The following is a 16,782-nucleotide window of genomic DNA, read 5'->3' as shown; positions in this document are numbered from 1 at the left end:
GTAAAAAGCTGGTGAGACGGAATAATCATGTTAGTGGTTCCTGCATTCGTTTTATGGATAGCTTTATAGTTTTACAGTATTCGCCCGATGCGATATTATGCGCGATTATGTGTTTCCGGATCTCACCTATTTAACTGGTTTTGGAAGTAGTTAATATTTTGCTGTTGCTGCGGTGAGTTCGTAATTGTATATGTCATATGAATTTAGCATGCATCAGTTTTGAGTTGCAGCAACTACTATTCCTATAGTTATAAACAACATAAGTTTTGTATTTATATTATTACGAGTAGCTCGCAGCTGCCATGAGCTAAAACTGACTTTTGAGCAAACGTTTGCTTTCATTACATTAAAGTTAATCAAACTCCTTTTGCATTGTAATTTTGTGTTTTTTTCACCATGTCATCGAAGTTTACTAAAAAGCGATCAATTCCAGTATTTTGCTTATTTTAGGGCATAGGGTAGTAGCGATTTTTAACCCTTAGAAAGTTTGCGAATGGCACTCATTAATATATATTACATTATTAAATTGTTTTATAGTGTGAATAATACTGTTCAAAATGTCGAGTCGAAAAGTTGGAGCCGGTAAGACTAAGAAGAGAGCGCAGCGAGCTACCAGCAATGTATTTGCTATGTTTGACCAAGCACAGATTCAAGAATTTAAGGAAGCTTTCAATATGATCGATCAAAATCGCGATGGATTTATTGATAAAGAGGATCTTGGTGATATGCTTGCATCTTTAGGTATGTATGTGTCCTCTATATGAGTGGTTTCACATGTGATTAATTTTCTTGAAAGTTTGTAATGTCGAATATTACTGTTATAATTTTGTTGCATCGTGCCTTTGGGTGCTCTGTCATAATAGTACTCATTCAATTTGCTATCTTATTGCAGGTAAAAATCCCACAGATAAATACCTGGAAGATATGATAAACGAAGCTCCTGGAGCTATCAACTTCACCATGTTCCTTACAATGTTTGGAGAAAAATTAACTGGAACAGACCCTGAAGATGTGATTAAAAATGCCTTCGGGTGCTTTGATGAGGAAGGAACAGGTGAGTGGGGTTCAAACATTCACAACTACTTTATTTTTTATAATATTTATCAGGGATGAAGGAATTCACTGAGAGTTTTGAGTTTGTACAGAGCTTACGAACCTTGAAATGTTATTAAGCTCTGCATGAGGTTATTGTAATAGCTTTGTATTCATGAGAATTCACTGCTAAATAAGCTGATGGAAAATTAACCCATTCAGCTTTTGCTTATTTCATTTCTGGTAAACAAGTGCCTTATTTGATATTTTACTTTTCTTAGGTTTATGCATATGTTCCTTTTAGTTCACTGTTGAAGATTTAACTATAAGATAGGCTTTCTAGCTTTAACATTTCATTTATCCATGCTGATTACTAGGCTACTTCTGCATCCTGATGTGTGGAAAGACTGAGCGCTATAATAGTAATTACTATGCTATTATATGCATGACATAATCTAGATTATACTGCCAGGCTGGTCAGTCATCCTGCCATGTAGACACCAAAGCCTTTTGAATGATTGGAGTCAGTGACCCACATGAAGCAGCGTCGTCTCGCTCTGAACTCTAAAGCAATACCTAAACTGAATTATCAATCATTTCAATGCTCTCATCACAATACTTTATAACCACGAAGTATTGTTTACTAATACCTTCAATGATACCTTCAAATGTCGTTTAATAAATGTGCAGTGAACGCTCTTTAACGTAAATAACGCTCTTTAACATAAATAATGCTTTTTAACGTAAATAATCTGCTCTAAGAATGTTTACATTATAGGGTTTTATGATATGAACTATAAAATACATGAAAAGTGCCTGCTCCTTTCAAAGATTTTCCCAAGCTCTCCCATCTGGCCCCTCAAAAAGAAAAACACTGAACCTAGTTTTTTTATTTTAATGACTACAGTAATTGTGGTTACGTTTTTAATTGTTGGTTTGTATCTACAATTTTTTTCTTTTTTTATCATTTTCACTTGATTTATTATCTTTGATTAGAGAAATTTTAGGGTTAAATTAAGGGCATCGCATACCTGCAATGTCAAATTCAATTGATTTTCACCTTTCTACACTGCAATGCCTATTCTGTAAAAAGAAGAAAAAGAAACAAAATTGTATAGGTTTACAGCTTAAATGAAGTAAACAAATATATATCTTTACTACAATAAGACCAGTGTCTGTCCGTCCGAAGCCAGTTTAACAAGATTAAAAGATAAAAGATTGCTTGAAACAAGACTCCAACTCATGACATTCAACCTGGCAGACTGACGCCGTCATGCCTGCACCAATCGAATGTCTTTGGTATTTCTGAATAATTATACAGCTACTTGTTTTCTGCGCTTTATCATGACATACACTATAACGATCCGTTACAAGATACTAACGAGCAAGGGTACTATAGAGTATTTATAAAAGAGATATTCTTATGCGTCATTTTCTCTTTCTTGTGTGGCGAGAGAGAAAATGATGTTTTATGGCTAGAATATCATGTTCTCTCTGTTGGGGAAAGTAGAGAGAAAATTATATGCGTAATTAAAGTTGTTGTTGCCGCTGTTCAAATTGACTTTGAGAACTTCACCAACTTGAAGCTTCACTTAATATGGAATTTCTCCCGTAATACACAGCAAACACTTTACATAAATTCTTTACACTAAAAGGACTTCGCGTAAAAGTTTACATTGTATGGGCATCTACTGTACGTGTTTTTATTCTGTTGTTAAATTGGACACTAAAAAGGACATTACAATACAAGCTTTTTTCTTTATTGATGTTTATCACTATTAATATTAATAAATGGAACACACATGGTGCAAAAGTGACTAAAACAAACTAATATTTGGAACCCGATGCTATTTCGGTGCCGAAATACTCGCTGCTTGTGAACTCTTAGTTAAAGAATAGAGAAAGCATAATATTATTATGCTTTATTATTCATCTTGAGGTGTTGACTGATGTTCTAAAAAAAGAATCAAGGAGATTGACCAACCAGAAGCTGAGATATAGCCAGCCAAACACAGGTCTACCAAAAAACAAAAGTGTTTTGGTAATCATCAATATATGACGTATGAAATCGACTTGTGTGCCATTGGTCAATTAAGCCAACTAATGCGCTCTCCTATAACAATCACGGCGTTTTAATTGGTTTAATCCCTGGAAGTATAGAACAATCAAATTGGGCCTAACAAGCATCGTTCCTAGAATTCCGAACCAGTCCCTCTGACGTGTAGATTAGTTTTAGCATAAAATAATTACACGCATCTATTATTTTGCAACATTTCGCTATCTTGCTAGTTCAGCTCAGTTTTGTTGTTCTCCTACTTAGCTTCCCTATTTAGACTCATCTTTAGCGTTGTTCAGATTTTTTAACTATAGCTAATAAATAGAATCAATTAAATCAATCATCAATCTCGGTTATCATTTGGAATTTCCTACAAATTATATTAGTTACATCATTTATTCTATACGCAGTTATATTATTATTTTGTATAATATGCATTATGAATATTATATAAATCATAAAAAATAATCATAGATAAGATAATAGATCAATAGAAAAATCAAAGCAAAAGTTATCGTTTTCTTTTCTTATAGCAAGAGCAGCACGGTCAAGTTAGTCTTTTTAAGATTATGGCTGTAGTGAACTTCCAGTCTGTTAATAGTGACGATAATCATGAAAATCAACTGAATGCTGCAGTAGATACACAGTAGAAGAATGCTGCAGTAGATACACAGTAGAAAAATGATGAAGGAACAAAAAGTCCCATTTCTATTTCTTATTGTAAACAAACTGCAACTCGCGGATATCGCATATAGACTATACACGCGCCGTTCGTTGAACAGATGATCTTCGGAGCATATCCGTGGAGATCGAGATAAAATTTGAAGCACAATAGTCAAAATCTGCTCTTCTGCTTTAAAAAATCATGGCGAGGAGTTGTGGGCAAATGCCTTTACCACACAATGTTTGGATGATTTTCCTGAGAAACCAGAGCTAGTATGTAAATTATTTACTATCGCGAGAAGCGTTTCACATCTCGTAGCTAAAACAATCATTATACATAACGGCGGTAAGGGTGCGCAACTCCGGCACATGACCATTAAGTCGATTTTATACGTCACAGTTTTCGGGATTTTCGAAGGGTTTTCCTCTGATTCTTTATTAGGTAGACCTGTGTTTGGCTGTCTATATCTCAGCTTCTAGTGGGTCAATCTCCTTGATTCGTTTTTTAGAACATCAGTCAACACCTCAAGATAACTAATAAAGCATAATAATATTATGCTTTCTCTATTCTTTAATCTTTCCAGAATCTGTTCTCTTAATCGTTGATGTTTGTGTCATGACGGGCAAGCGTTACATGGGATAGAAGTAATATGTGATTTGAAGGAAATGCAATTGAGTGTACGCAGTTAATGCTTGAGCTCTGTTGCGCGACTGGCTTCACCAGTAGTTTCCTCCCTTGTTATTATATTCATAAATGTGCTCTGTCTCGCAGGTAACTGGTATGTTTTGGTATTGAGTTCTGCAGAACAAAGGCAGGTGTTATGAGTCAGAGTAAAGTATATGCATGCTTGTGTCAGAAAGGTTTCCTTCCTTTAATATTCCACAGAACTGTTGGATGTCAACAGTGGAGAGGTGGCTGTGTCTGATAAATCTCAGGCATGAATGTTGACAATTTGTCAGCCCATCTTGGGACCAAAGTGCAGTTTATATGTATGCTGTAGGATTTCTTAATGAAGAGTATCTGCGAGAGTTGCTGACTACCATGGGTGACAGGTTCACAGACGATGAGGTAAGGGAAACATACCTTTCACCCCACCTCAATAAGCTTTTTAGTCCATAATTTATAGTCCAACCGAAACACGTTTATTGTCGACTCTTATCACTGGTCAAGTGCGGGCCGTCTTCAATAGCACCTCGTACTCGTCCACAGGCCTAGCCAGAGAGCTTTACCTTATGGCATATTTTTTGTATAGGTACCTCAGGTGACACCTCCTATTCCTCTGTAGTCCTAGCCAGGGAGCTTATTTTATGGCTTATTCTGTGTCTAGTTGAAATGACATGCTAATTATCTGGGTCTTCTTTCCGTGTTAGAATTATATTCATGTCCCTGACCGGTTGACGCATTTTATGGCTCCATGCTTTTGACTATGTAATGCATTCTATGTCACAAGTACAGTAGACGCTCCAATAACGTATGCTTCCTATAAGGTAAATTCCAGATAGCTTAAAAAATTATGCAAAGTTTTTGCTTCGTACTACGTCAAAAATTCCATATAACGTAAAGTGTCAAGTCAGCTCGAGTTGTCAGATTCAATTTGTATGGTAACATATCTCGCCACACTTGTGAGAAAAAACGATGTATGTATAGCCTTGTATCTATTATATATACAACATCCGTGACATTGTAGTTCGTTGTGATAGATCGTCAGATGTGTCGACGAAACAGAGAATAGGGTAGCTGCGCAATTGTTCATAAATACAAAGGCGATCGATAGGTGCATGTGTTAGAGCGTCGGTCTACCAGTCCTAATTTCAACTACTCGTTTTATCTACCGTTTTTTTACGTCATGAAGTCGTTTGCACATGCGCTCGCTCACGAAAAAGCCGCCAAATTTGTAGAAAACAATCTTTTTCTTTTATTTATTAGTACTCTTATGTGTTGTTTTGATACTATAACAAAAAAAATTGCAAACAAAAGCATCGTTTTCAAAAATTCATTGCAAAAGCTTTGTGTTTTTAACGATAAAATTGTCTATAAAGATGGCCGACAACAATAAATTGACGTCACGAAAAAATGAAGGATAGTAAAAATATATTTTTGTTTTGCTTTACTGTAGTCTTATTAAATATTTGTTATTAGTTTTACTTTACAGAATAGACTTTGTTGTCTAGAAAAAGTGAACAAATAGTTGTAAATGGGCATCGAAGATGTGCGTTTTCTATCAACTTGTCGTAAAATTACGGCTATCTTAGTCTATAAAACCAGTAAACTTGATCAAAAAAAGGAAAAAGGTTGTCGATGCAAACTAATAATACTGCAGTTGCGGTACAGCCAACAAATTAAAAAGTTACATCTAGTTTTTCTTCTTTGTATGGCCAAAGGAGAGTTTATAAAGATCTCGAACTGGATTAGGCAATGTTTATTTTACTGTTTGTAAAACATAAAATCCCTATAATGTAAATTATAGGGATTTCCTGTAAAAGCGCTTACTGTAGTGGTAAGTTTAGTAATTGAACGTATATGACATAACATGAATCTACATGTACATCAATAGGTAGTATTATAGCAAGGATATTCCATCAGCAACAGTTGTATGGCACTACTGCAATGCTTATGCTGCCTCGTCTGTTAGTGTCACCATTGTAAACAAATTCTTTGGCGAGTGGTCGGGATGCTGTCAGGGTTTCGGTGGTTACTTTATTCAGCAGTCCCGAGATCATTGTGAAGAGGGTTCCTCCCATTAAAACATTATTTCTATGAGCTTACTCTATGAATGCGTCTGAAACTTTAAGGATATCTAAGCTTAGGCACATCGTGACGTCTATATATACCCTTGCTCGCAGTGGGCTGCACCCTCTGTCTGTAATTATCCTACCGCAGATGCGCCTATGATTAAGGCGTGTTTACACAGGCAGCCTTGTTATTAGAGAAATTTATTACTTGCGCATAGCTCTGTACTAATATCACGCGCCATCTATTTTATGGCAGCTATCTCTTCTCATATCGACCTATTTAGTCAATGGTGTGAAATTATTGTCTCTGTGTTTGTGAGAGTGTCACTAGCTTAAAGACTTAGGTGAATAGGTTTGGTTCCCACTTGTTACCAGGTAAATCGTGTAGGAAATGGTCTGTAGCGCAGTAATTAAAATCCCCATTGTAACCAGTTATGGTGTAGTAGATGAGTGGTGAGACTAAAATACACTAGAGGTGAAACATGAGGCCTTGTAAGGTGCTAGTACTAGTGTCAGGTTTGTAAGTGTGCTTGAGGCGTGAGACAAGAGCAAACTTATTTGCACTTGACATTTTTATTATGATGCTTGTAATTTATCTTTTATATATAGCATTAATTTTTAATAATTTTATTTTGCAACGATTTTCAAAATGGTATTAAAGTATTTTACAGTGACTAAGTTATTACTATATGTCGAACCAACAATATTCTCTTAGACAATTAGCTAGACGATCGTGACGAATCAGCAGATAAAAGCATCAATCACTCTATACATTTGAATCTATTGGTGTTCACCGCTAATGTTAGCCTCAGCGTCAATGCCCATAAATTCGCTCAACAATCTTCCCTGCATTCGTTTGTTATTTATCGGGTGCACTTCAGGGTTTAGCCACAGGTACTGGCAAATTCTAGCTACTTGGTAATCTTTACTATGATAAGAGCCGTGTCAGTGTGTTCGAAGTGCGGCTGGTTGTGGCGCCAAATTATTGCATAACTCAAACATTAGGCTTACCAGCCAGGCATTTGCCCCACTCAACCACCTTGCCATGTTTTGGAATCATTGTGCGAATACTTATTATGTCTGATGATCTCTCACTACACCGAGACTGCCAAGGTATTCAATAAAAGCTAAAGGTAAACTGCAGAGATTGCCTTACTCTGTCACTGCCCCTTAGTCAGCGACTGGTCAAGGGTGTATCAGATAAGGCAATGTATCATTGTTTATTTTATCTTTTTGTCTAAACAGGTCAATTCATGCATTGAGTGGCATTTGTTATCGCTCTGGAATGTTGGGTGTTATTGATGGAGTACGGGGTATTGCCGAAATTAAAGCTTTCTGTTCATTATGACAAGCCAAGATGACTTTCTTCACTCCCATATGAGCTTTGTTGGAAGGTATTCCAGAAATTGGCACTGATGATCGCCAGACAAACTAGCAGAAGTGCAGAAAGTCGTAACCTAGCATCACGCTGATTAGTGGAGAACGGCAAATATTTATTTATAGTATTAGCTCACTAGAAAATTGAGTAGTGGCTGTAGCAGGAAAAATATTTTGTTAGCGAAGTTGCCTAGTGTCCCAAGAGATCTGTGTTAGAGAAACAAGATTTTTGTAAAGAACTAAAAAATCTCTCCCTGTAGTTTATTGGGTACATTTTTATACTCCGTTTGTAATTTGTTTGTTCGTTTTTTCTGTCTGGGACAGTAACTAAGTGCAGCAGAGTTTTGCCATGACAATTTTATTTATGGCAATCGCGATAAATAAAATTGTCATAACGTAAACGTTCCAGGAACGGATTATCTACGTTGAAGGAGCGTTTACTGTAGTGGTATGTGTGGTCATGGAAGGTATATGACATAACCTGACATACATGACATGAATCTACATGAATAGGTAGTATTATAACAGGGGTATTCCATCAGCAGTAACTGTATTGCACTAGTGCAAGGCTTAAGCCTGGTTCCAATATACGCCGCAAAGCACCGGCGACAGCACTGCAGGCTATTGCGGTAAAATGGGAACCTACACGCCGCGGATCGCAGTGCACCGCCGGTGGATGCCGGCGGTCAACGCAAGAGTTTGCGTATGTTCAAATTTCGCAAACGGCCGCAGGCAAAACCTTCCCGAAATGCACTGTACGGGTAAAGGTCACCATTATAGGAACGGCATGGCGAGCAACAATTTTATTTGATTACGCAATTATGTTTACGATATTATTAACGATGTGGCTTTATGCGAACATTAAACTGCGCCGAGCACCCGCAGCAAAACGCAAGTGTTTTGCTGCGCGATATTACCGCCGGTGCTTTGCTATGTATATGGGAACCAGGCTTTATGCTGCCACGTCTGTTAGTGTCATCATTGTAAACAAATTCTTTGGTGCGCGGTTGCACTAAAGAATGGTGCATATGGTCGCTTTTCATTTTGCAGCTAGTAAGTACACTGATCTCTACAAAACAAATTTTCTGAATCTATTTAGAAATATCTAGGTCACACTATGACTCTGTATATTGGAGGCGGTGATAGGTTATTTGCGTTGCTCTCTTCAGAGTTGACAGCATGAGCCATAAAAGTTGAGATCTATTGATCGTTCCCATTTGTGACTAAGCCTATTCAATAACATAACATGTCAGCACCTGACGGCTAATGTAGTTAAATGAAGGCCTAAAGAACTTGGAAATTGGGTTGTTGTAGTATCAAAGTTCCGGGCTTTTTCCTTTGGAGACGTGAAGTTCTTATGCATTAGACATCTGTCACAGTTAACATTATATATATTATGGATATACTCCTTATGTACTATTGATATCAATGTACAGTCAAACATGGATAACTCGGCCACGGATAGCTCGAAAACATGGTTAATTCGAACGGTTTCTTTGGTCCGTTCCCACGTAATGATAAATTGCTATAGATAACTCGAACTCAACACTGTTAATTCGAACTGTTTTTTGCCCAACGGCTACCGAAACGGTTGTTATCGCTTTAGAAAATCACTTTATTCAAAGCCATAGAGGTAAACCTCATCTTTTCGTAATTCATAAGCGTTGTTATTACCACCATCGGCAAAATAATTTTGTCAACGACTTTTCTAAAGGTTTGGTCAAATTTGATTTATACTGCTATACGATTAATAGCATGGGCTTGCCGGGTCACGCGCGCAAGGATTTTCGCCACGCACATACAAAACAAAAACAGCATGTTGTTTTGTATGTGCGTGGCGAAAATCCTTGAGTGCGTGACCTGGCTAGCCTGTGACGAATAGTTTTCCGACGTTGATTCCGTGTTGAATCAACGTCGGAGTGTTGAATGTTTAAAACGTCTTAAAATTGTTTTTATTAAACGTATACGTTGTCATAGCTAAAAAACTATTCATCGTTTGACCTAAACACAGAATACGTGTGTACATTCAATAACTATCCATTCAAAAAGCGTGAGTGATATACAATGTACCGTTAAACCTCGTAAAACTTTTAATTGAACTGCCTCGGAGTGTTGCTCTTAACGAATCCCAGGTAAAGTAAGGGATTTTTCTTTGGTAACTTTTTCTTGAAGTTGCATAAACTTCAAGAAAACTCGGCAAAATTGATCGTGGGTAAAACGCTCAAAAGAAAAAGATGTCTTTTCTTTTGAGCATTTCAACAACGATCAAGTTTTGCCAATGTCAATCTAAAAAAACGTCCTGGCAATAACATCACCTCAAACAACAAACCAATCTCAAGTGATAGAAAAATCTCTATACTTTTTGATAAAAACGTTTTAAACTTTACATTAGAAGCATTTAATTCGAAACAAGCCATTTGTGCTTTTGATTTATATTATAGTTTGCATATGTACATGTATCTACTAATAAATAAGTAAATACATGGACTTGTGACAGTGCTCTGATAACTTGAATGCTCTGATAATTCGAACACTTTTGCTCGGTCCCTTGAAGTTCGAGTTATCCATGTTTGACTGTACGCATTTGTAAGATTTTGGTTATATATTTTTATTCCGTTTACCAATTACTCCATGTTTTTGTATTTCGGTCAAAAACATATGTGATTAGTTGTGTGAGCATTGCGTAGGAGGATTGCGAAAGTTTGGACAATGTGAGGCTGAAGCCTACTTGGGCTTCAAGTGTCATTATTAAAACCTGCTTTCTGACAGTTCAATCATGATTCCATGTGTTGAGACTTTGAAGCCGAACCTTGTGCAGTAGACGCTCCTATAACATATTCCTACTATAACGTAAATTCCAGATAACGTAAAGACTTTGTGTGAAGTTCTTGCTTCCCATTATGTAAAAAATTCCATATATTCTTAATTTAAAGTGTTAAGTCGGGCGAGTTCTCAAATTCGGTTTTGATATTACTCAATCTCGCCACACATCTCGAGAGAAAAATGACGCGTTTATAAAGCTATATCGGTTATATTTACAACTTTCGCGACATTTTAGTTCGTTGTCATATGGGTCGACAAAACAGAGAACAGCTGCTGCGCGATTGTTCATAAATATTTGAAGGCGATCGATTGGTGCAGGTGTTACAGCATCGATCTACCTATCTTAATATGACGAGTTGGAGTATTGTCGAAAATTCTCTTTTATCATAACCTAGACCCCTGCATACTGCATGATACATGTAGATGGCGAACAGGTAGTACCGCTTTTTATAGTAAAATATTTGGTTGTTTTGCCTTGTTGCAGACATTGAAAATATTTGTTATTAGTTTTACTTTGCAGAATAGACTGGTGTTTAGAAAAGAAAAAGCAAATCATTAAAAATGTGCAGTCCCCCATCAACTTATTGTAAAATTACCGCAATCATGGTCCGTAAGATTGATCTGAAAAGGAGAAAAGTTGTCGATGTAAACCAATAATGCTGCAGTTATGGTACAGCCTACAAATTAGAAGAGTTAAATCAAGTTTTTTCGTTTTTGCATGGCCAAAGGAGGGAGTTTGGAAATATTTTGGAACGAATTAGGCAATTTACATGTATTTTACTGGTTTTATAGCGTAAATTTCCTACAACGTAAACGGAAACTTTGTAGGAGCACCTACTGTATACACAAACAAGTCTCTTGATCCTAGACAGTATAACAACTTTCAATTGGCTGTAAAACGCTTAGGGTAGGACAACTCCTTCTGAACTGAATATAATATTGAGTGCTCCAAGCTTGTAGAACTCAATAGAAAAAACAAATCAAACATTTTAAATAGTTTTTTCCGCAATCTTTTGTAGATGTGTTATTTTAGGTGTAACTGAAGAAACAGGAAGGTTGATGTGCGTCGAGCATAATAGGCTGAGTACATTTTATAAATAGAAAACAAAGTTTTAGTGCGAAGCTCATGATATTGAAGAAGAACAGTTTTGTCATTGTTGATCTGAATTACTAAGAATTTCAGTCAGTATACTATTAGAAACTAATGTTCTGACAGGATCCATTTCTTTCATTTTTCAATCGGCTAGAAGGGCCTTCGGTATTTCAGCAGTATTTCAGTTCGATCTATAGTTCAATCGACTTGAAGCCTTAAAATTATACTGAAAATATACCAGACAAAGCGATCCAAATTTTATTCTTTTCCATAAACTGGAATCACCGAAAAACCAAGAGGAACTATGAAACCCGAGTTTACTCAGGCATAGGTTCAGGTAGGAAAGCATTGCCCCGAACTAGCTTGGTCTAGGCTTGAAAGTGTTAAGGATTCCCAAACCAACTAATAGTAATCAGGTTCAATGTTATTCACGTGTTTCTTTTTAGGTTGATGAGTTGTTCAGAGAGGCCCCTATCAAAGGTCAAAAGTTCAACTACATAGAATTCACTAGAATATTGAAACATGGCCGCCAAGAGCAGGATTAGTAATCGAACACATACATGAATATACACCTTGTTTGCGAGTTGCTGCACTTGCCTGATGTTTATGCTCCTCGTAGTATTCTTAATCAGAGTTCCAGCAGAGCCAGTTACTATATACGTGTGATACACTGCTAGTTGAATTTCAGCTGTTATATATTTCACTCCGCTGTTTATGCATACCGTCACTGCATTTTTGTCAGCTATGTATCACGATAGTCTGGTGTTCTTTTTATATGTCATAGCCTAAGTTGTATTACTCCCATGTTTTGTTTTCTTTGTGGACGTATGTTCTCATAAATTAGCAGTTTAGTCAGGCTAGTATTAGTCCTGCAGTTGATTTCTAACTTCTCACTTTGAACAGAGATTCGTAGCTAACAGTTAGGTTATCAGGCTGTGCTTTTTCTTTGCCTTGTACGGCTGATTGATATCACAGTCATGGTTATTTTTTTATCACTAATGTAGAAATAATTTCGCAATATAGCGCTAGCCCTAATTTTGTGTTTTGTTATAATCACTGCTTTTCATGTTTCTAATTGGTTTATAGTTCCTTTCACTACAAATCATGGAACTGGTAAAATCCGATCGCATTTGATGCTGTTCTGCTTTGCTAAATTTGTGCGAATTCATCGATTGCGCTAAATCGTGATTCTTGGAAAGATCTATATAGTGCAACACTGAATCATTGAAATGGCAGAGTGAATTCATCAGCAGTAGGCAACTCTTGAGCTCAGTCAAACCCTGGAAACAAAGGGATTGTCAGTTTAATGGTACATAGATGTCGATAGCAAATCTTTCTAGACTCCAAACTTATCATTAGCCTTGGTTGGGCGGGTTCTATCGAACATAATTTTACCAGAGCAAAGGTTTAAGTATCCAATATGACGGTGAGAACAAACAAGCTTTGTACTCGTATCTAAACTATTTGCCTGGTCTACCAATAGTTGATTTGACTGCTGCTTAGTCAGTTTGGAGAAGACAACTTCTTGCAATTGAACTTGAAAAAAGATGATTAGATCCACGTTTACTGAGATTGAAGAAGTTAATGCAGCGGTTTTGTCTGTTCAATACATCTATTGTTACTACGTTGTTACTAGTGCATATCTATCGTTTGATTTACATTGTAATTTATGGCCGTATTCCTAGACATTATTGTACGCGCGTCAAAGAGCAAACTTGATTGTTGACATGATGGTACGGCTCATTCGAAACTATGTCTGCAAGTAATCTGCTAGCGGTCTGCACTGCAGGTCAGTGTGCTATCATATGCTCTATTCTCACACTCATTGCATGTTATTAGCCATTTGAGTGTACTTACATTTTATTACGGGTGAAAATTTAGAAAGTTTGTTGTGTCTAAGAGGAACTCACCTTAAATGACATACGTGTAGTTGAGAAGGGATTCATTAAGAGCAGCACTCCGAGGTAGTACAATTAGAGGTTTTACGGTACATCGTATATCACTATATCACTAACGCTTTTTGAATGGATACTTATTGAATGTATTCTGTGTTTAGGTCAAACGATTAATAGTTTCACTGCATGACACAATAGTGCTCTAGCTAAGACAACGTATACATTTAATTACAACAATTTTTAAGAATGTTTAAAAATTCAACATGTTTTAAGACAACAATTATTCCCGTGGTGAGTGATATACAATGTACCGTAAAACCTCTAATTGAACTGTCTCGGAGAGCTGCTCTTAACGAATCCCAGTTGAGAATTTTATCTCACATGATAGTGCAGAATTCTTACAAATCATAGTCACAATTCTAGCTGTTCGAGGTTTGCAGGAACGCGCATATCATTTTACAGGTGTAGACAACTTTCATATGATTTTGTGACAAACAAATATATTAGTGCTGTTTCAGTGAATATATTAATGTTATTTTATGGAATATATTAGTGTTATTTCATTCAATATATAATGGTATTTCATGGAATATATTATTTTTATTTTATTGAATATATTAGTGTTATTTTACTGAAATTGTTAGTGCTATTTCATTGAATATATTATTGCTTTTTTACAGATTATGTTAGAGTTATTTTACTGAAAATATTAGTGCTATTTCATGGAATATGTTATTGTTTTTACAAAATATGTTAGTATTATTTTACTCAATCTATTAGTGTTATTTTACAGAATTTTTATTTTACTAAATGTGTTAGTGTTATTTTACTGAATTTGTTAGTATTACTTTGGGGTAACATATTCATCACTCAAAGTCATAATATAATGTGCATGTATCAACTCGTAGGTTTCTGAAAATAGCATTAATTTTTTTATTTCACATTAACACAAGCAATGCATGAAGTTTTTAAATGTATCATAGTTTAGAAAGTAATTTCCGTTTCATACACTTTCTAACATTTCTTAACTATATATTTAAAAATGTTAACTTTATATTGGCCTGTAAATTTACAAGTTTAAATTAAGCAGAGGTAGACAATTTCCCAACAGCATGATATTTTTTCAAATGTTTTTGTGAAAAGCCATAATTACATGTAGGTTAGCCATCATTTTTTACTATTTATTAGCTATAAACTCAATTTGTAAAAAACATCTGAGGAAATTTTGAAACGTCTATCGAAGACCACAGTAAAATAATGCTTCTGGGAAGGTCTCTAATTGGGGAGGTCTTTTGCGACAGTGATTTAGCCTAGATATGATGACAGTTCAGATCCTTAGATAGTTGATAGTTGGCATATCTGTGGAATAAAGTATGCGTTTGTGTCATGTGAAAGTGTGGGCATAACCAAGAGCATGTTTATACAAGCTCTATTATGACAGAAATACATGGATGCAATCGAATGGAACAAACTTTTCTTTAGCTCATAGAAAGCTGGTTTTGTGAACCAATCAGTGATAGCTTCATATTTGAACTAGTACCCTGCAGTCTAATGAGCTGGTAGATATCGTCGGGGGTGCTTATAAAGCACCCGAATAACTACTTGCACTATTTTTATTAAACGCTGAGAGATTGTTTGAATTGCCCAAGGTGTTGGTGTCGCAGTCTACCTAACTAAAAGGCGTGAGTTCAAATCCCATTGGATGTAATCCTTTGTCAACCTCCAACCATAGTTTTGGACAAACAGTTGGACACGGTTCTTGTTATGATAAAGATGGAAAAACATAGTTATTTTGGGAAAAAGCTTTAGTAATCTCACATTCACTTTGCATTCTGCCCACTGGTATAGCGTATGAAGTGGATTTTGGTTAGCAGGCTAGGAGAGTTTGTCCGATCCCAACCCTCTGTTCGCAGGGACCGCAACTCCACACCCGCTACCGCTATTTGAAGGAAAAATACCACTTCTTCTGGGTCCTGACAAGTGAAAATGGCGAGAGAGATACAACTGTCCTGCTAGTGCACTGCGATGCTGGTGTGATTTAAGAAATTGCGAGACCAGTTGCTTATTGAAGAGGATGTTTGCTGGTGCAGTGCGAATGCTGTTGCAATGCAGATGATCTCTAGCTAGTTGATGCTTGTAAAAGCATTCAGAGAAGGTTTTAGTATGTCTCGCACTTTGCTCAAGAATGAATATAATCATACTTGCAAAGGTACATGTATTTATAACATAGATAGCTGCGCACCCGGCGTTGCCCAGGTATTAAAAATCAGTTTATAAACAATGAGAGGTAATGAGAGTTGCCTGTCACCTGCTATTAGCCTGGCACTATGCCAATGAGCAATTTGAGTAAGCTTACTAATAAGAGCAACTTCATGTCGCTACGCCATGACTTTGCGTGGTTACATAGTGATGTTGCTTGGTCATAATATATAGTGACATATATTGGCTAGGGATTCCCTAGCCAATATATGTCACTATATAATATATAGTGACATATATTGGCTAGGGATTCCCTAGCCAATATATGTCACTATATAATATATAGTGACATATATTGGCTAGGGATTCCCTAGCCAATATATGTCACTATATAATATATAGTGACATATATTGGCTAGGGAATCCCTAGCCAATATATGTCACTATATGTTATATAGTGACATATATTGGCTAGGGAATCTATCAAGCTTGTGTGGCTTAGTTAGTATGGTGGTCAGACTGGTGAACGGGAGGTTCTGAGATCAAACCATCTGCTTTATGGATTCTTTATTCCAAAATATGAAAATTGCTAAAGCGAACAATATACAACAAAATATATATATAGAAGAAGATAGAAGGGTGGGCCTCAACTGAACAAGTTCAAGAGAGGAAAGCCTGGTTCCCATATCGGTTGTGAGACTACGGCGGTAACTTGCGCAGCAAAACACTTGTGATGCTAGGCTGTTCACATATAAGCTGCATCGCTAAACATAATTGTGTAATCAAATAAAATGTTCACTCGCCATGCCATTTTTATAATGGTGACCTTCACCTGTACAGTGCATTTCAGGAAGGTCTGGCCTGCAGTTTTTTGCGAAATTTGAACAGTGCTAAAACATTGCGTTGCTGCC

At 36.4% G+C, this 16,782-nt stretch overlaps 1 protein-coding gene across 1 annotated transcript; it reads left to right on the top strand.

The window, feature by feature from the left end:
• Window positions 1-79: 79 nt before the first annotated feature.
• Window positions 80-12,812, top strand: LOC137388680 (myosin regulatory light chain 2, smooth muscle minor isoform-like). Its single transcript, XM_068075140.1, has 5 exons — window positions 80-172; window positions 538-741; window positions 893-1,054; window positions 4,753-4,820; window positions 12,224-12,812. Exons 2-5 carry the CDS (start codon window positions 558-560, stop codon window positions 12,320-12,322), a joined length of 513 nt encoding a protein of 170 aa, XP_067931241.1. The 5' UTR covers window positions 80-172; window positions 538-557; the 3' UTR covers window positions 12,323-12,812.
• The last annotated feature ends 3,970 nt before the right edge of the window (window positions 12,813-16,782 follow it).

This window comes from Watersipora subatra, chromosome 2 (assembly GCF_963576615.1).
Source record: "Watersipora subatra chromosome 2, tzWatSuba1.1, whole genome shotgun sequence".
NCBI classification, from domain to species: domain Eukaryota; kingdom Metazoa; phylum Bryozoa; class Gymnolaemata; order Cheilostomatida; family Watersiporidae; genus Watersipora; species Watersipora subatra.
Note: the sequence above shows the minus strand (reverse complement) of the source record. Positions and strands in the feature narration are given on the sequence as shown.